The 19505-nt window shown below is 50.3% G+C and overlaps 2 protein-coding genes across 10 annotated transcripts in view; both read right to left on the minus strand.

The window, feature by feature from the left end:
* Nucleotides 1-9592: 9592 nt before the first annotated feature.
* Nucleotides 9593-14086, minus strand: MLNR (motilin receptor). 2 transcript variants are annotated; one of them, XM_042806043.1, is made up of 2 exons: nt 13303-14086; nt 9593-11037 (listed from the first exon to the last, which is right to left on the minus strand). In XM_042806043.1, the coding sequence occupies exons 1-2, from the start codon at nt 14060-14062 to the stop codon at nt 11006-11008; spliced, it is 792 nt and encodes a 263-aa protein (XP_042661977.1). In that variant the 5' UTR covers nt 14063-14086; the 3' UTR covers nt 9593-11005. The 2 variants fall into 2 exon arrangements, with proteins under 2 accessions (XP_042661977.1, XP_032862581.2); XM_033006690.2 differs by having other exon boundaries at nt 9593-11484.
* A 1092-nt stretch (nt 14087-15178) lies between these two features.
* The window catches only part of FNDC3A (fibronectin type III domain containing 3A), a 125403-nt gene continuing 121076 nt past the window's right edge, over nt 15179-19505 (minus strand). For all 8 annotated transcript variants that reach the window (XM_042806029.1, XM_042806032.1, XM_042806031.1 and 5 more), the window contains one exon: nt 15179-17750. In XM_042806029.1, coding sequence (XP_042661963.1) covers nt 17436-17750 — 315 coding nt within the window. In that variant the 3' untranslated portion in view covers nt 15179-17435. The remainder of the gene's footprint in view (nt 17751-19505) is intronic.

Consider the following 19505-nt stretch of genomic DNA (forward strand, 5'->3'; position numbering starts at 1 on the left):
TGCTGTGCAGGGAAACCTCTCAGCCCCGGGGACACGATGGGGTTTCAGTTGATCTGACGGGGCACAAGCCAGGGCACATTGGCTGTGCCTCGATTGCAGTATAAGAGCAATCTTTCAGGTGGCTGTAAGAAAAGTGCTTCACTGTTTTCTTAGTTGCCATATATATAGCTGCTGTATGGTCTTTGCAGGTAGCTGTGGTGAGGGTGCTGGCATGGTGGTTGTTGCTGGACCCATGGGATCCCAGGTCCTGTGCAGGCTGTGCCTGCCACAGGCTTTTGTGAGAAACAAGCCCACATATATATATTAAAAAAAAGGTTTTAGTGGGGACAAAGTCAGTGGAGCAAAGAATACAGCATTGGGTGCAATGGTGCGCCCTCTGGAGCCAAAGGGGCTCTCTTTTATTGTATAAAAGGTTACATATTCATCTACTCTAATACATATGTATCACTACACCAAGGATAGGGAGGGAATATTACAATTAGTTCCGAGAAATCCTTAACATATCCCCCCACCCCAAATTCCTCCCGTCGCACCTGCGCAGTGCTCCCTGGTGGTCGTGGGCAGGGGTCTGCAGATGAAGGCCCGTAGTCTTCTTCACGGTGTTTGCTAGCTGACCCTTACTTCTGTGCCAACTCAGTCCTGTAGTCACATACACCTTGTCCTTCAGGTCTGGGCTAATTTGCAGCTCCTTTGTCATTATGGCTCAGTGGTTCAGTTCCTCTCTTATCTCGAGCACAAGAGATACCAGAGATGGCCCCTTCTTTTCTTTCTCATTCCATTGCAAAGGAGTTACCATCCTTTGATACGGACCATCTGGTGAGCATCCCAAGGAGGGGGGGGGCTGTTGGGTTGGTGTTTCCTCAAATCAATTCCCCCCTTTTCCTAGTAGTAAATTCTTTTACTTTTCTTAAAATTTGGATCGTTATACTAATAATAGCTTTAGCCTAACTCAATAAAAGTAATTGTTTAATTACTTCTAGCGAAAGCAAAGTTCTTCTGTTATTTATCACACTTTTAATATGGAGTCTGGTGTTAAGCATGGCTGTCTGTAACGTGGCACAGAGCTTGGACATCTTCCTGCCCGCTCCCCTACCAGCCTGGTTTCCATCCTTTTGCCCTGCTGCAAGCGGAGACTGAGAAGGGAGATCCAGGCCTGAGGGCTGAGCTCCTGGGGGTGCTTTTCTGACCCATGATATTTCAGCTTCTGAAATACTTGCTTCATCAGAAGCTTGTCCTGCTGGGCAAGCTGCAGGGAGGGTAAAAAGGAGGGAGCCAAACGAGAGACCTCCTCCAAAAGCTTGAGCTCGCTGCCTTTTTCATTGCTTTGAAACCCAGCAACATTAGGAACCCTGTAAAAGTCACTCTGACAGCAGTGAAGATGGCATCTGTCAACTCCACAACACGAAGGCAGCAAAAATGGCTGTGCAAACCTTCCACCTCTGTTCTGTAGAAATCGTGGGCCCTAGTCCCTCCCTTGTGAGGGAAGAGTTCAGCACCCTGCCATGCTGGTGGCACACAGCACTGCTGAGAACTGGGTTATGAGCAGCTCTTTCCATGCCAGTCACTGAAAGCAGCTAGTGATGCCTCATTCTTCCTCTTCACAGGGCCACGTTCGTGCTGACAGTCTGGAAGTGCTTGCTTCTGCAGTTACCTACAGATACTTGGCTTCCAACACTCGCCTGGTTATACTTTCTAGTAAACAACAACCACTACAGCCCAGCAGACATGTTTTGCAAGGTGGTGAGCATCCCTTGGCTGTGTTAGGGTTCCTCCCGAATGATGCTGAGCACTAGTGGGGTCACTTGGAAGCTCAGCAACCACTATGAGTTTGCTGCACTGGCTTCAACACGAGCATAAGGTCTTGGGGCACTTCACACCACCCTGCCCTGTGGGTCTGTGACCGAAATTCATTCACAGTCCAACTCCCCTGAGCTCGGGCGTGGGATTTTGTTCCGCGTTATTTGTGTGATGAAGCTCGTAATTCTGTTGTGCATACATCCCAAGTGCTGCCCAGCACAAAACAGGCACCCCGTCTGCTCTTCCAGTCTGCAAGCCAACAGAGGCAATTTCTTGTAAGGTTGTCTTTTTTGGGCATTGGTTATAATGCAGTGATGTGTGCTGTCAAACGGTCTGACTTGGATTTTTCTCCCGTTCCATAACAGAGATTACCTGTCAGTGTTTCTTACTGTTCTGTCTTTCCTTTGACAGTTCTGTCCCACGTTTTGGTGACAAGGAGGCAAGAATTCAATTTTGTTTCCCTGTTTAGAAATAAATGCAGTATTCCTAGAGCTCAGACTAAAATGAAATACATTTGACATTTCCACATAGAAAGATATCCTGGAGACAGGTCGCTGCTCGCACACATAGGCACTTTACAAAGCAAGAAGTGGCTGAGGAGAAGGAAGCAAAATGAAAATGAAGACTCTGGCTATTACAAGCTCCTGACAAGAGCTCTGGAGACCAAATCAGTTAGTGAAGAGAAAATACATAAGGAGGGAGTAGGGCATATGAGGAAGAAATAGGGCTGAGTGGGTCTCTTCTGTGTGGTAGCGGGATTCTGCTCCGTGGGACCACCTCCTGCTGCTCTTCTGTGTTTTTCTGTTCCTTTCCCAGGCTTGTCTCAGCCAGGGCTGTTTTCAGGCAATTCGATCCTCCCCTGCTTCCTTCCTGTTCCCAGGCTCTGCAGGAGGGATCTCCCTTCACAACAAGCAGCGTGGAAAGGAGAAAACGTTACCGTGTTTTGAATCTGTCCCTTCTGCATCTTCGTGGTAACTTCTCGGAGGCGGGAAAGACGGGTCGCCGCTCCACGTGGGAGCCGCTTGCCTTGTCTCAGCTCCCTTAGCCCAGCTTCTCGGGGCGAGGACAGGGTCTGAGGGCACGGATCCTGCAGACCCCTGGTAGCTCAACAGCTGTGGGACAGGGATCCCTCGTTTCCATCGACGTGTGCGTTTCCTGAAGGTCTTGCTGCGAGGAAGAGCCTGTGTAAGGCAAGGTGTGAAGGCGGCTTGCCGTTCTCCCTCAGCTGCCCCTCCGTCCTCGGCGGCAGCTGATTGAGGCACCCTGCCCTGCTGCCCCCTGTCCCTCCTGCCAGGGTCTGTCCCTCCCGCCAGGGTCTGTAGAAACAAAGCACTGTGAAGAGGTAATGCCTGCGAGCCTCAAATAACTTCCAGGGCTGGGAATGCTGCCTGAATTGGTGTCAGAATTGAAACCCCTGATTAAGAAATTGTTCCCTATGCTGTGCTCAGCTGCTGCAGGAGAGGGGGGGAAACTCATCCTCTCTCCAGAGTTCTGCAGTTGTGGACAGCCTCTGCTTTCACAGGGTCAAGACACAGCTTGCCTTTGGGGCGTATTTGCACAGCCCAGATAAAGAGCAGACCTAAATTCAAATTAGGGAAGTGATTTCCTTGTTAAGCTAGGCAAAATTTGGTGCACAGGAGCTACGAATTTGTTGGGCCTTATGCTTCCCTTCATAATCAGTTTAGCTGCGGGCCGGTCTGTGGGTCTGTGCTGGTATCCTTGATTTATAGCAGAAACCAGGCGATTTTACTGTTGTTTTCAAAGACTTCCCAGAATTCCTTTGCAACCTCTGCAGAGCTTCAGAGCGCAGAAACATTGCAGAGTCCTGCAGCATATGGATACCCCCGGTATAACAGCAGGCTGCTACTGGGTCTTGCGGAGCTCTCGGGGGCTCCATGACACTCTCTGAGCAGGAGCACAGGAGTTTGTAGTCGTCTGACATCATAGCTGAGTTTCTGAGAGCACTGACATCGAGGTGACTTGCGGCGACTCCAAGACCCATTAGTGGTTGCTGAGTGGGAGGACAGGGTGCAAGGGCACCTGGGATCCCACCATCCTTCGTGTTGTGCCATGCTGCTCCTTGTCACGTAGGATGTCTTAAATAAGTTCTGGAGGGGGAAATAAAAAAAAAAAAAACCAAACCAAAAAAAGTTACTTTTATCCTTTTGCTGCCTTTTATCTCCAACTCTGGCCAGGGTAGCTGTCGCCTCCGATGCAGTGACTGCACCACCCTCCAGAGGGATCAGAGTGCCTCGTGCAGCATCTAGTCACTGGTGGTGGTTTCTCCTCCGTGCCAGGTAAATACACCCTCTCACCTGGCTTGCATTTCTGCCACTCCATACTGGTTTCAGTGGTCTCCAGATGATGCCTCCCGTGCTGCTTCACTGTGCTGAATTTGGGCTCTCTGTTGCTAATGACAGTGGTATTTGATGAAGTCCCATGTTTAGGACACCGTCGTGTTACCATTATATCTGACATGTACCCAGCTCTGGCTTTGGTGTGGAGACTTTTTGATAAACATCAGGAGAAAGGTGGGTTCTTACAGAGAGATCTGAAGGATGATTAGCTTTGAGGACATTTAGGGGATGACCTCTTCCCAACCATGCAAATGAGCTGGGGCATCAGCACTCTTGTCTGGGAACTTCTTCCACCCCCCCAGCAAATGTGGATATGGAGGTGAGCAATACGAACTGCTTGGCATCACAGGATGCTTGGCAGCAGTGTCAGCCTCTGGAGAGCAAAGAGAGATGACTCGCAAGGAGGGAGTGAAAAAAGTTTGCACCTGGGAGGAGGAATCCAGTGGGAGAAGGCAAAGAGGGAAGTAAAATGATCTTAGGAAGATGCTGGTAAAATGGTCTTTATAGGAACTTTCTGGATGGGTGCATTCATGCAGAAAGCATCCGGAAGAAAGGACACATCAGGAAGCAGGACATAGCCTGAAAGAGCCTCGTACGAGTTTGAGCTCATCATGTCTTGTGCTTCTGCTTATTTTTTATTTTTATTTACTTTTACTTAGTGTTTGCATTTGAAGTCCTCAGTCCCCATCAACTTTGCTATGGATTGAGCATGACTTCTCCTGCCTCCATGTCAGCTGGGGTCACCAGGTTTCCTGGGTTTAGTCTTCTTCACTGCACTTCAGAGGGCTCAGTTCTTGCCCACTTAACTGAGGCGTATCTGTTACTTTGGCTCCTCTACAGTCATATAAATGACCTATTGCATTTAGACATGTTTGAGAAATGGTTGAGCACTTATGTTGTCGCTGTGATCAGGGGACGTTTCTTCACTCTCAGAGGACTCCCCAGAGGGTTCACGGTGTCTCAGAGCACCTCTAAAACTATGTCCTGCCCTGTTATTTCTTGATGTATCTCAACGTATGACATTGAAGAAGCAAACCCAGAGCTACGTGGCGTCCTACAATTAGGACAGTTTTCCCCACGAGGCCAGACAGCCCTTCTCTGAGCCAGCCAGGCTCCACCTGCCACTGGGGCTGGTGAGCTCCGCTGCGCTGGCCGGGCAGGAAAGGAGCGTGGGGGCCTCTGAGTGAGCCGTGGGCACCTCAGGAGGCTCCATCTGGCCCGTCACACCATGAGAGTGCGTGGCGAGACCTCCCCACGGAGCAGCAGGCGGCTGGGATGCAAAGATGCAGCCTGTGCTGAACACTGACCTTGTGGGTACGTCCCTGGCTGCACCCAGGGGATGTGCCAGGGCTCGGGGGTGGCTGTGGGGTGGGCCGAGGTGACCAGCAGCTGGTTGTTCACTGGGGAGATCCTGGAGTGACATCTGTTTATTTTCCTTTATCTTCTTTTCAGGAAGAAAAATGGATCCAGTGAGACAAAATGTGTGACACTGAGAGAGAAGCGCAACAGGCTAGATCGAGGGAGGCAAATCTGCTCCCAGCAAGAGTCGTGAGTCTTTCTGTGCCCCTTTGTGCTCCACGCTGAGACCTTCTGGTTATCGGATGGACCCGTGACGGTGCGACGGCTGCTCTCCCAGGGTGAGCTTTCCCACCTTTCACTGCTAATCCAGACTGAATTGACATTTGTGTTGCGGCTGATGGGAGTTTGAGTTTAGGTTTAGTGCTCCAAACCCAAAGGCTTGTAAAGCAAGGGCTTCCACCCTCCATATCTTGGGGGGGGGGGGGGGTGGAAATAATCTCCCCACTCCTTTTTAAGGGTTAATCTTTTTTAAACACCAACTCTTATGGGGTTGGTGTTAAAAACTTCAGATAACTTTAACATGAGCTCACACAGGCTCGTGGCTGATGGGGACAGGCTGTGTTTGAGGCATCTGGCTCACCACCAGCCCCTGGCAGCCTGGACGAGACCCTTGGCAGAGATATTTGTCACAGACAACTTCTGAAAGGGAAATAAATGAATCCATCTGGTGAGCCCTGGCTGGAAGGAGGAAATGGAAAAGGAAAGAAGGCAGACAGCATTACCCCTGCTCTGCAGTGAGGAGAGAGAGATGCCAGCTGGAGTCCAAAGGTGGAGATAGAAGTAGTGGGGGCTCACCTCGAAAAAGGGGTGGCATGTCTGACCTCTCCCTGAGTATATGCCACCCCCACTTTGGGTACATACCATTGGGCTTCTGCTGTCCAAGGGGGCCTGGGAGCCCCCAGCCACTCTGGAGGAGCCTGAGGTGAAGTGTAGGAGAGCTCTGCCCCTGGCTGGTGGGGGGGCTGGGGACAGCGACCCTTGGATGTGCTTATTTTGAAATTAAGCCTGTTCCTAAATGAAATAAGAGGTGGCACCCCAGGGATGCTGGGGCTTGTTCCCTTTACGTTTGACTGATCCAAGGCCAGGGTGATGTTCAGTCGGTTTAGCTAATTTAGAGCAGTTTGGGTCACCTCTGAGTCACTTTATACTTGGCTCTTTTTCTGCTTACTTTGGTTAATCTCTTTGTCTGAAGGGCAGAGATGGCTTTAGGCTTTGTGTTTCCTGTGGTAGCGATGTAGCACGGTAGCAAATGGGATTTTAAGGGGATGGTTGTAGGGAGAAAACATGTGTCCCTCCACTGCTCCATTTCGCCAGCTGCACATTTGCTTTGGAGACAGCAGCATTTTATCAAGTAAAAGGGAAGCTCTGAATTTGGGAGGCCTTTGTTCACCAAAAGGTCAATTGCTGTGAGCGTGCCAAACCTCTGTATAAAACAGCAATGGCGCTTAGGCTCTGGTGCCCTTCTGGCTAGTTTTAAAAATGTATTTATTTTATTAATTCTAATTGATACATTAAAGAGAAAAACAGACAGCAGGTGTGTAGTGGTTTCAGCTCAGAGGGCAACTGAGCACCATGCAGCCACTCACTTTCCCCTTCCCCCCCAGCGCTGAGAAGGAGAAAATAAGTGACGGCTTGGGATTCAAGATAGGACAGGGAGGGATAAATCACCCATTATGGTCACAGGCAAAAGGCAGACTTGTTAGGGGAAGAAAAAAAACATAAATCTAATACAGATACTAACAACACTTAACAGAGTAGGACAGTGAGAAGCATTACCACATCTTGAGAACACCTTCCCCCCACCCCTCCCTTCTTCCCGGGCTCAGCTCTGCTCCCGATATCTCTACCTCCTCCCCCAGCGGCGCAGGGGCAGGGAATGGGGGGTGCAGGCAGTGCTGCCGCTTCTTCCCTCTTCGGTGGGGGGAGCTACTGGAACTTCTTCCCCTGCTCCAGCGTGGTCCCCCTCTCACAGGAGACAGTCCTCCACAAATTTTCTCTGACGTGAGTCCCTCCCACGGGCCAGTGTTTCCCTACACTGCTCCGGTGTGGGACAACAACCTTCTCCAACTGGATTCCCTCCCACGGCTGCAGCCCTTCCTGAGCTGCTCCGGCGTGGGACTCCCCCCATGCTGCAATCCTCCCAGCACTGAATTACAGCAGCGGGGCTGCCTTTTCCCACAAGACACCCCGGCCTTCTTCGGGCACAGCACCTTGATCAACCAGGCAAAAAAACCCCACAGGCCATAAATCAATGTCTGCTCCACCGTAGATCTCCGTGGGTGGCAGGGGGGGCCGCCCTGCCGTCTCCCCACAGGATACGGGGGGGTCTCTGCTCTGGCACACCTCCCCCCTCCTTTCTTCCTCTGTTCCCCCACTGACCTTGGTGCTCACGCAGCTGCAGCAACTCCTCCTCACCAGTCCCACTGCCCGTCACCACGTCCCTTCTTAAATACGTTATCGCAGAGGCGCAGCTGATGGGCTCAGTTTTGGTGCAGAGGTGGAGCTGACGTGGAGCTGGGGGAGCTTCGAGAAGCTTCTCAGAGGGGGCTGCCCCTATAGCCCCCTCCCCTGCCACCAAAAAAACCCCACCACTCACCCAAACCCAGGACAGCTACCAGCTCTTTTTCTTTCTTATTTGATTGCAATGCTTGGCTGTCGGTGGTGGGTGCCCCGGGGCTTTGGGAGCGTGGGGCAGGCAGGCAGCCAGCGCTGCCCGGGGCCGGGGGGCCCCGTGTCGGAGGGAGAGGCCGACCCTGCGGCACCGAAACCCGCGGGACCCGGCCAGCGTCCCCCCCGGCCCCGTCCCACCCCGCTGCTGGGGGAGGACTTTCCTTCTGCTCCGTTAAGAAAAACCTGCTCACGTGTTTAAGAACGAGCGGTTTGGGATCCCTTTTAAATATCAGGTGGTTCATTTTGGTTTAATGTCTTTGGCAGCGCAGTCGTGCTTCTAACAGGTCTGCAGCATCAGGCATGGGCTGTGTCAAATCACCAATCCTCTTTCCTGTGCTTTTCAACATTACTGAGTGTTCTCTTAAAAAAACAGAGTACCTCAACGTGCTTTCTTTTTATCGTCCAGTCTTTGTGCTTTTCTTTTACATTCATGTTCTCTCTCTTTTAAAAATTACCATCTCTTTCTCTCTGCCTGGCAAAGTTGCTCTGCACCTGTAGTCCACTTTCCTTTATATTTTACAGCCTGCATGGAAACTATTTCCAAAATATTTCTTTTAAATATAGCCTGGGTGCACCTGGACACAGAGCTCCTGGGAATAAATGAGACGGCACTCTTTTTTTGTTTACAAGATCCCTCCTCACACAACCCAGCACCGATCGCCAGAGCCAGCAGTGCCAGGCTTAATTCTGCAGAAACTCCCCAAACTCCATCTATTTCCTAAGTGTTTGTTCCGGTGGCGACAGAGCATTAACAAAACGCCGCTGCAAGCTCACGGGTGCCGTTTGCTGCGTGTGTTCTTCTACTTAACGCGCCAAAGGGAGATTTAGAACGGGGCTACAAATGATTTTTCCCAGAAAACCAGACCTTTTCCACGGAGCCTGCTTTCCACCGGGAGCCCAACCTGCTAAGGCCGGGCGGGCGCAGCCCAAGCCCGAAGCTCAAAACAGTCACCCCCCACCCCCCCCCCCCCCAACTCCGAGCCCCTTGCGAGCAGGGGGGTGCCAGGGCTCTCTGCGGGAGGGAGAGCACCCCAGAAAAGGAGAGGGGGGACACACACTCACGGCAGCATCCCACCAGGGCATTTCCCTCCCTCCCTCACACCTCGTGCTCCCGGTACTTACACGACTGCGCTTGTGGGAATTTCGGCGGGGGAAGCGTTTACGTCCCAGCACAATTTAGTAGCCAGGGATAAAGGAAGAGCCTTTCCCGGGAGACCACAGGCATGCAGAAGAGGCCACGTCTCAATCTGACAAAGTCTTTTTTTCCCCCCCCTTCTGTCTACATATATTTACAAAGATTACCGTTAAAAATAACTCATCCAAGCAAACACAAAATACCAGATGTTCTTTTGTTATCAGATAACATTTTAATGACACCCCCCCCCCAGCAAAAGCAACCCAGCCCAACCCAAGCCCTGCAGACAACCGCTCTCCCCCAGTGCGAAGCCGACGGAAAGCTTAACGTGCGTGCGGTGAGCTAGTTTTACTTCTGTCTTTAGATGATTTTTTTTTTTTTTAATTCAGTAACTCAGAGCTATGGGTCGTTAACGGGAGAACTGATCATATTTTTTAAAACCCGGAGGGGTTCAGCTCCGCCGTCTCCAGAGCTCGGAGCTGGAGGTCCAATTCTCACCACCACCGCGGTGAACGCCCGCGGACAGTCAACACCACTGTTACCTTTTTTTTTTTTTTTTTTTTTTTAATCCACAGACACGGTAATTAAGAAGGGGTAACAGATAACCAAGGGCAAGCGTGGACAAACCGCCAGGCAATGCAGTCCCACCTCCTCGCCTCCGCTCCAGCCCTGTGTCGCTGCAGCCGGGAAGGTAAGGGCTGAAACGCGGCGGGTGCGCCGGCCCGGCGGAGAAACGGTCCAGCAACTCCTCCTAGCTCTTCCTCACGAGGCTCCTTCCTAAACCACGCAGTTCAAGTCCGTATTTAAAATCTTTGGGGTCAAAACCGGTGACTCGTTTGCCGACTGGCGGCGCGATGCAGCAGCACGTCCAGCGGCGGGTCTCGTCGGGGGGCAGGCGGGTTGACTCGGCGCGTTAGGGGCGGGCGCTGCGCGTAACGCGGGGCCGTGACCCCTGGCATGGACCAAACACTCCGGGTCGAGCACGAGGAAGCGAGCGGGAATAGCTGGACTCTGACAGATGGAGGGGGTGGGTTGCTAGTCTACAAACAAGAGGCGTTATTTGCTCGCGTGGGTCAGACCGAAAGGGTTAAGCCCCGAGGCTTAAGTCAGTGAAACTCCCCTTCGTGATTACAAGACCAGGTACTAAAGATATATGCCTCCTTCTTCCAACTAAAGAGATATGGCTCCTTCTTCCAACTAAAGAGATATGGCTCCTTCTTCCAACTAAAGAGATATGGCTCCTTCTTCCAACTGAAGAGATATGGCTCCTTCTTCCAACTGAAGAGATATGGCTCCTTCTTCCAACTAAAGAGATATGGCTCCTTCTTCCAACTGAAGAGATATGGCTCCTTCTTCCAACTGAAGATATATGCCTCCTTCTTCCAAGGATGTTCAACCTGGCGGGTGATTTCTTTTGCATCCATCTCCTTGCAAGACTGCGGTTTGGAAAATCTCGTTTATAAGAACACCATTTCAAAAAGGCAAAGGATGCCTGGGAGTTTTACCGCACCCAAGAACAGCTGCTACCTCAGACTCCCTCCTCCTTTGCGGTCCTTCAGGATTTTTAGAAAACACTGGGAATGGCACAAAACACATGCAACGAACAACACGCAGTAAACCGAAACCACAGTTTCACTGGTAATTTACTCCAGCCTTGCCTAGTGAGTTCTCTTTCAGGAGTTGCACGTCATTCTCGCCGCTTTACGGTCCCTGCTCGCTCTGTTAACGAAAACACAAGTATTTGAAAATACCAACGGTCGCGAAAACACCACGCAGCCTGACAAACGTCCCCCCTTTTACTCCTCTCCTGCGGAAGGGCAGCTCCCTTCCTTTGCAGAGAAGGCCTGGAGCCTCAGAAGCTGGTGGCGTACTCGTTCCTCGTGCTAGCGCTGGTCTCCGTGTAGCCACCGGCCTCTTTCGTTACCGCGAAAGCCCGCTCTGCACCTCGGTGTGGCAACAGCAGCTTGTAGGCTGCCGCCCTGTACTTCTTCGAAATGAGGTTGTAGAGGATGGGGTTGATGGATGCGCTCAGGTAGAAGAGCTGCAGGGCAAATATGTTAAAGTACTGGGAGAACAGCATCATCCTGGTGTCCCGGGTGTTTATAAATATGATCCTGCCAATGTGGAAAGGCAACCAGCAAATTACAAAGGCCAGAACCACCACAGCTATAAGACAAAATAACACATGCAGTAGTTAAGGAGCGAGTTAACTTTCCAACCATCCAGTACAGTAAATTTTACGGGGTTGATTTTGCGGGTTCTTCTAACTGGTACAAATGATAAATAGAAACACCGGCATTAAATTGTTGGAAAACCACGAAAATGGGAATAATATCGAGTCTGATTGTTAGTCTCTGGATTAAAAAGTAACGGGTAAAATCTTCAGCTAAACCACGAGATGAGTTTGCTGAGAAAAAAGGTAAACAGCTAACCGTGCTGTGACATCCAGATAATAACATCAGGCACAACAAAGATTCCCCCTGGCAACCTCGGCCGTCGTGCCGTGTGTGTGTGTGACAGAAGTCAGCGTGAGGGGTTTTTGTGGGAGCACGCAGCGGCCCCCTTCGCTCCAGAGCTGTCTGTGAACACCCTCTGCATCACCGAGAGGGACCGTCCCGCCGGGGCTGAACCGCAGCCACCCGAGCTCCGGGCTGCTTGCTGACACCAAGGCTTACTCTGCGGGTGTTTTATTGTAATTTTTATTTTTATTTTTTTTTTTTTTCCCCCACCGAAGCTCCTACACGTTCCCCCAGACAATTCCTGCCGGAGACAGGAATTTGAAGAGATGAGCTCTAGCCCGAGCCCCTCCAGCTGTTCTCGTGGTCTTCTGTCGCATTTTAGCACAATACAAACAAATACAAACCCTCTTGCTGTGGCAACAGCCCAGGAGCGGATGAGGAACAATTAAATAAGCGCATTACTGTATCCATAGTTTTAATTATTTTGTTTATAAATGCACGTAAGGAAAACAAATAATCATTTATGAAGCATCCTTTGTGTTTCTTGGATACAGCCTACAGTTTATGTCTAAAACGGGCTCTTGGAGAGAAGGGTGAAGTGCTCGGGTTCAGTGGGTTCTGAGGCGATCACGGACCCAGGTGTTTCTGCTAGAAAACCTTCTGCCTACTCCAATGTAAATACCTTCCTCAAATAAGTTAGCAAAATGCACCCTCTCAAGCTCCCTGGTTTTTCTTTCCTTTGTGCTATGCTATTTCCACCCTCGGTAAAAGAATTCTCCCACAAAGCATGTGAAAACTTCACTAAAAGCAGGAAAAAAAAAACAGAACAAAACCAGGTTTATGCTCATCAATCAATAGTCGGATTTCTTTTTTCTTTTCCTTTCATTTTTTGCTTCCCTTCAGTTTGGCCGCTGTTTACAAACTTTAAAGCCCCCGGGGCAGCCTGCGATCCCCTCACTTCCCAGAGCCTGACACTAGGTTAATGAACGTGTGACTGGGAAGAGGAACTAAAAATTAACAGCGTCCTACATCGGCAGGATGCGCTTCGATGTGGCATGGTTCGTCTACAGACGGCTCGGAAGGGTCAAGCTGCTGTTTTTCAGCCTGCTTGGCCAACCGATGGATTGACTCCTAGGAGAAGCCATGAAAGGATGCTGAGAAAATAGAATTTGTTTTTCAGCAGCAGAAATTTGCTACTCAGGGGTGCTGCTGCCCACTGGAAGAGACTACTGTTGTTACCACTAAGTCGTGGACCACCTCGGACTCGGTTCTCGCCCGGCGAAATTCAGAAAAAGGGCGATTTTTACAGAAGGCAGCCGTGCCGCTGGACACGCAGCGCTGCACCAGGTGAAGCCTCAGCCGTGACGGGGCGGAATCCCGGCCGTGGTGGTCCCCGGCAGCACTGGAGGTCTCGCCAGCCTGGCCGGGATGTTCCCCCTCGCCCAAGCAGGAGCTGTGGGTGTTTTGGCCCCAGCCAGAGCCCGAGGCCGGGGGGGGGGGGGACACACACGGAGGAGGGACTCACCCAAGATCTTGACGGTCTGGCGGTGCCCCTTCTCCCGGAGGACGGCGCTGGGGCCTCGCAGGCGGGCGTTGCTCTGCCACAGCTCCCGGCCGATGAAGCCGTAGAGGACGTTGAGGCAGACGAGGGGCAGGACGAAGTAGGAGGTGGTGACCCAGAACATGGTGGCCAGCAGGCCGGATTCCACGGCCCGTGGGGTGGGTTTGCACTCCCGGCTGAAGTCGGTGTGGTTGTCGGGCTGCTCCACGCCAACCAGGAAGAAGAAGGGGCCGGCGGAGAGGAAGGCGAAGGCCCAGAGGGTGCCGATGACGGCCTTCACCCGGCGCTTGGTGATGACCACCTTGGCTTTGAGGGGGAAGCAGACGGCGAGGTAGCGCTCCGCGGTGAGGGCGGTGATGTGGAGGATGGTGCAGTAGGTGCAGCCCTCGCTGAGGTAGTGCGAGAGGCGGCACAGCAGCTGCCCGAAGATCCAGGGCCGCGAGCGCCAGAGGCGGTAGAGATCGAAGGGCAGTCCCAGGAGGATGAGCAGGTCCGAGACGGCCATGCTGCCCAGGTAGAGGTTAGTGGTGGTCTTCATGTCGCGGTGGCCGCGGATGACCAGCACCGTCAGGACGTTGCCCGCCACGCCGACCACGAAGATCCCCAGGCAGACGGCCGTGACGGGGACCAGCACCCGCGCCGGCACCGCCAGGCACAGCCGCTCGTCGCAGGGCGCCCACGGCCACCGCTCGCCCTCGCTGCCGTTCCCGCCGCCGCCCCGCATGCCGCCCGGGGGGACGCGGCCGCCTCAGCCCCCTCCTCCTCCTCCTCCTCAGCCCCCTCCTCCTCCTCCTCCTCCTCCTCCTCCTCCTCCTCCACCTTCTCCTCCTCCTTCTCCTCCTCCTCCTCCTCCTCCTCCTCCTCCTCCTCAGCCCCCTCCTCCTCCTCCTTCTCCTCCTCCTCCTCCACCTTCTCCTCCTCCTCCTCCACCTTCTCCTCCTCCTCCTCCACCTTCTCCTCCTCCTCCTCCTCCTCCTCCTCCTCCACCTTCTCCTCCTCCTTCTCCTCCTCCTCCTCCTCCTCCTCCTCCTCCTCAGCCCCCTCCTCCTCCTCCTCCTCCACCTTCTCCTCCTCCTTCTCCTCCTCCTCCTCCTCCTCCTCCTCCGCCGCCGCTGCGAGGCGGGACGCGCCGCAACCCCGGCCCCGGCCCCGCCCCGCGGCGGGGGGCTGCGGGTTGGGGGGGGGGGGCCCGGCCCCGGCCGCCCCTCAGGTAGGGCGCGCCTCCGGGAAATATAAAGGGGGGTAAAAAAACAAACAAACAAACAAACAAACAAACAAACAAAAAAAGAGGGCGAAAAAAAAAAAAAAAGAACGGGGGGGGTATCAAAAAAAAAGGGGAGATAAAAAAGAGGGGAGGGTAAAAGGGGGGGACGGGAAAAAAAGGGGGGAGGGAAAAAGAGGGGGAGGGAAAAAGAGGGGGGGAAAAAGGGGGGGGAAGGGGGTGAAAAAAGGGGGGGGAAGGGGGGGAAAAAGGGGGGGGAAAAAGGGGGTGAAAAAAGGGGGGGGAAAGGGGGGGGAAAAAGGGAGGGGGAAATGGAGGGGAAAAAAGGGGGGGCAAAAAGGGGGGAGAAAAGGGGGGGGAAGGGGGGAAAAAGGGGGGAAAGAGGGAGAAAAAAGGGGGGGAAGGGGGAAAAGGGGAGGAAAAGGGGGGGGAAAAGGGGGGGAAGAGGGAGAAAAAAAGGGGGGGAAGGGGGGAAAAGGGGAGGGAAAAAAGGGGGGGAAAAGGGGGAAGAAAAAGGAGGGAAGGGGGGGAAAGGGGGGGAAAGGGGGAGAGGAAAGGTGGGGGGAAAAGGCGGTTCAGCAGCGGCGCTGCGCGCACACAGGACCCACAACCAACCACCAAAAAGAATGATACTTTTATTTTCCACAGATTTTTAAAGATACTTTGCTACATAGTTTATGTATGTTCTATCAGACTATACAGGTTCGTCTTCATGGAGTCCGACGTTGTACAATTGTAAAGTGATATGTTTGGTAGTGTATCTATAACGTTTTAAAAAGTTTAGAGTTTCTTTTTTTTTTTTTCTTTTTTTTTTTTTTTTTTTAAATTTATTTTTGGAATGTACAGTATATGAGGTAAAATTAAGATTACATTAAAAACTGTCTTCAATGCAGTAATACGCACTGAGGCTCAAATGGCAAATACACTATTAAATGACTATCAAAAATAGGAGCTCATTTGAATTTTACTATGAAAAACATAAGTCACTGCAGATTAACTGTAGTAACAAATCTTACCATTTTAGACATTCAACCGTAAGAAATCGCTGGGCTGTTACACGCAACCTCATTTGCACTGCCAAACATGGCACTTTTAAGAAGGTTCTAGAAAACATCAGTTATCGCGGTATCCTGTGGGAGGGTATCAGCCTATACGTACAAATGACAAATTTGAAATAAAATGTAAACATACAGTACATTTTAAAGACAGATCGTTCTCGCCACGTGGAGGCCAAGTTCTTCGCCATTTCTTTTTTTTTTTTTTTTTTTTTTTTAAAAAAAAAAAAAAAACAACCAAAACCAAAACCAAAACAAAACTCAGCAACGTTATTCTACAGCACAGATCATTGGACGTATAAACAATTACAATACATGCCCATTCTAATATAAGAGAAATTCTTCAGAGATCTTCAAAGCACAAGACAGAGGTTCCTTTTTTTATTATTATTAAGACCGACAGAAGTGTTTAATACCATTAAAAATGCTAAACTGAACACAACTAGAAGTCATTAATGATCCACTATCTTGTAACTCAAATAAATTAAAAATAGCTAATTACAAAGGGTATAACAAATAACGCAAGTGTGATGAGACAAGGATTTTTTTTTTTTTAAAGATAGTTTCACTACAAGCTCTGTGTCACTGGCAATCATTGACATCTAGCAAGATGTTCAATGGGATACTTGGTAAAATTCAGTCTGGTCATTCAAGAACTCACAAATGCAAGCTCACAAAACATTGATGAGTTATGCAATTGCAAAGTGCTCTAATGCAACATTAACTACATGCAATCAACAATTTGGTACAGTATCCAAAGAGACATTACATTAAACTTCAGGATCTCAAGAAAAAAGCAGCTTTAAGTTTTCTGGTGCAAATTACTACACTTCGTCTTCTGATTTGGTGCCCCAAAGAAAGAAAAGACAGACAGAAAGAAAACGAGAAAAAGGCAGTGCTCGATTCTGGTGGATATGGCAAGTGACTGCTGGGGAAACAGCAAAAATTCGGGCATGAATTTTATCTCGAAAATCTATTAACTAGCCAAAATCAGAGGGCACAGACATCTGTATAAACTGCATCCAATCAAAGGTCAACTTCGGAAATGTGGGTTTCGATTTCAGTAACAAGTCTAAGAAGTTCCCTCACACTCTCCCTCCTATCTCTGTAGGAAGTAAAAGAGGCATTTTTGTAAGTAAACATCAAAGCCTGGGGGTAAGATAAACCACTTGTGCCATCCCCTTGCAGTCTTTCGAAAACATCTACTTGCAGTGAAGAACTCCACATTTATCAGATAAGAAGCTTCCTTCACGCACACTCTTCCATCCAGTTTATTATTTGCTGCCTGAGAAAAGCCCCTTCTGTTTTTCAGCGTAAATCCTGCTTCCCAAATAATTAAGACAAATGAGGAGGTAGAAATACAGCGCTAAATTGCTTTCACAGCATCAGATTAATATTGTATACAGCACAAGTTTGTTAGTGTACGTTTGAAAGGCGATCTGCACGTTCTTCCCTGTTGTGGTAGCATCCCTTAGATGCGTGGGCCAGGAAACCATTTTTTTTTTTTTTTTTTTTTTTTTTTGACACTCGTGTCTACTGGTCAAACCCTTTTCGTGGAACACTGCTTGCCTGCCCCATACGGGGCTCGTACTGCAAGAAGGCATATTAAAGGAAAAGACTGTATTCCTGTGGCTTGCGTTCTAGTAACATGTGTCAGCCTACACCTACCAGTAAGCATCTCCGAGCGGCTGAAAAGGTTTGCCTCAGTCCCGATGCCGGTGCTAAATGCCTGTTTTTGTAAAAGCAAGAGAACAGAATTACTTTTAGATTATGAGAAAGTAAAATGGAATGGGCGGCGTTCTAAAATAAACCTCTTTTCTTCACTTTATTACGAAGTACTGGATGATAACAGCAATCAGGATGGCAAAGATAGCAAAAAGTGCGAGGATGACAGCAGCACACGCTTGGTCGCTCTGCGACCACTGTGTCCTTGTGGTCTGCAGGGGGTCCTTGCTGGCGCTCGCCGGAGGGTCCGTCCTCTGAGAGACCAAGAGCACGGGGGCACTGTAGGGGCCTACCAGGTCCTGGGGCCCCGCTGCCTCTTGGCACTGGCGGATGGCACACGCGCGGAAGCGGTATTCACAGTTCAGCTGGAGGCCCGTGTATCGGAACGACCAGTCCGGACCCTTATAAAGCTGGCAATAAAGGGGAAAAAAAAAAAATATATAAACCCAAAAAAACCACGATACGTCAAGTAAAAACGTCCTACGTACACGGTGCAGGTGACTGTAAGAAAGGGTGACTCCTCATCAGCGTTTTCAGCCATGCCAAGAAAAACGGCCAAAAAGCTCACAACCGTAATTCAAATGCCAGATAAAGTCTTCAGTCCTTTGGGTGAAGCAGCACAGGGAAAGAACTCCCAGTGTTTTTTACAGCGTGACGAGTACACGCCAAATAAACTGTCAGAGGCCCCAGTGTCAAGGTGCTTTTAGCGACCGCTTCCAATGTAAATACCGTACCGTGGGGCGCAACACCCTGCGCCGCATCACAGGATTTTAGGTGATTAACTCTGTATCAAGCTACTTCACTCACTAAGTCTAAGCCCATCCAGCACGCTGTGTTGTAGTTAAGGTAGCGTGTCTTTAAAATACTGTAATTTATCCCAGTAAACATCAGGAAAGCTGCAAGGAGTCCTCTCTGTGAGCCTTCACACCACCAGATCCCGAGACGCAGGTTGTTTTTACTGTGATGTTCTCCACGGGTCCCTCAGCCGGCTGCTCAGCACAAGGAGACTCTCAAGTTCCGTGCACGACTCTCTGGCATGGAGCACCACTGAAACCTAAATGCTCGTTTCTCAAATTAATTAACTTGCAGCTATGTAAAGGTCCTGTAAAAGCCAACGAAATCCCACGTGGGCGCAATTTGCTGCTTATAGGTGCATCAGCAGGTACTGAGCTATTATGTGGGTAGCATGGTATGACCTGATTCCTCTCTTTAAATCCCTTCCTCCTCCCTCACCCCCCAAATACCTGGATTTGCTTTATTTAATTGGTAGCAGGATATAGAAATACCACATCGTGCGGAACTCTTCCCTACAGTTACCGTACTGTCAGATGGTATTTCACAAATGCAAACTACCAACCATCCAATGGAAGAAGCAGGCAATTTCTTCCAGTTTTGTTGTTTGAAGAGCTGTGCCTGTGCCTGCTCAAGAGACTCAGGAAGTTCTCTGACAGCCCCCGGGCTTTACCGGAATCTACAACAGGGAGATTTTTTTTTTTTTTTTTTTTTTTTTTTATTTTTATTTTTCCCTCTCAAAAAACGGTTCCTGCGCTGAGACAGGGCAGATCACCGGTAGTGCAGCTTCCTCAAAATTCTAATTTCTGTCACGCATTTAGGAGTGAGCAAAACAGCCCACAGGCACACACCCTGCTCCAGCTCCAGCTCCGCCAGCCAGCACGGCTTACTGTCCTCAGCCACTTGCTCCCCGCGCCTTGTCAGAATTTTCCTTCCCCTCAGATTTGTTTGCTGGGTTATTTGGTGGTTTCCTAACCCCTTCACGAGCTTGACCGACACGTGGAGCTCAAACCAGCAGATTACTAACTTACTTTGTCTGAAGCAAGTAATGAGCAACGACGCGAGCAATTCGGCTGAGGGATCAGGGAGAAGGAGAGGGCAGACAAGTTTTAGCAGGGAAGTGGTAGTGAACAGCTTGGAGTGGATGTTCAGGCAGCTTATTTTTTGTCCATGTCAAAGAAAATTCTCACCATCGTGTCTAAGTATCTTAAAGGCTGTTTCCACCGTGTTTACTTCCTGACTGTTCCAATTTTCATTTTTTTCAAACTAGCCTTCTCACTTTATTTTAACTTACTGTGCTAAACTGTTCTGGAGAGGCAAAAGGAATCATGCACCTCAGTCTACTTTGTTACTTCCAGGCTTAAAGCATAACC

Source organism: Tyto alba, unplaced genomic scaffold (genome assembly GCF_018691265.1).
Source record: "Tyto alba isolate M040663 unplaced genomic scaffold, T.alba_DEE_v4.0 Super-Scaffold_45, whole genome shotgun sequence".
NCBI classification, from domain to species: domain Eukaryota; kingdom Metazoa; phylum Chordata; class Aves; order Strigiformes; family Tytonidae; genus Tyto; species Tyto alba.

Bases quoted from the DNA above. Each gene is read 5' to 3' on its own strand.
- MLNR (XM_033006690.2), bottom strand. From the start codon at position 14,062: ATGCGGGGCGGCGGCGGGAACGGCAGCGAGGGCGAGCGGTGGCCGTGG. The intron at 11,485-13,302 runs GTGAGTCCCTCC...TTTGTCTTATAG, and splicing joins CCAGACCGTCAAGATCTTGG to CTGTGGTGGTTCTGGCCTTT.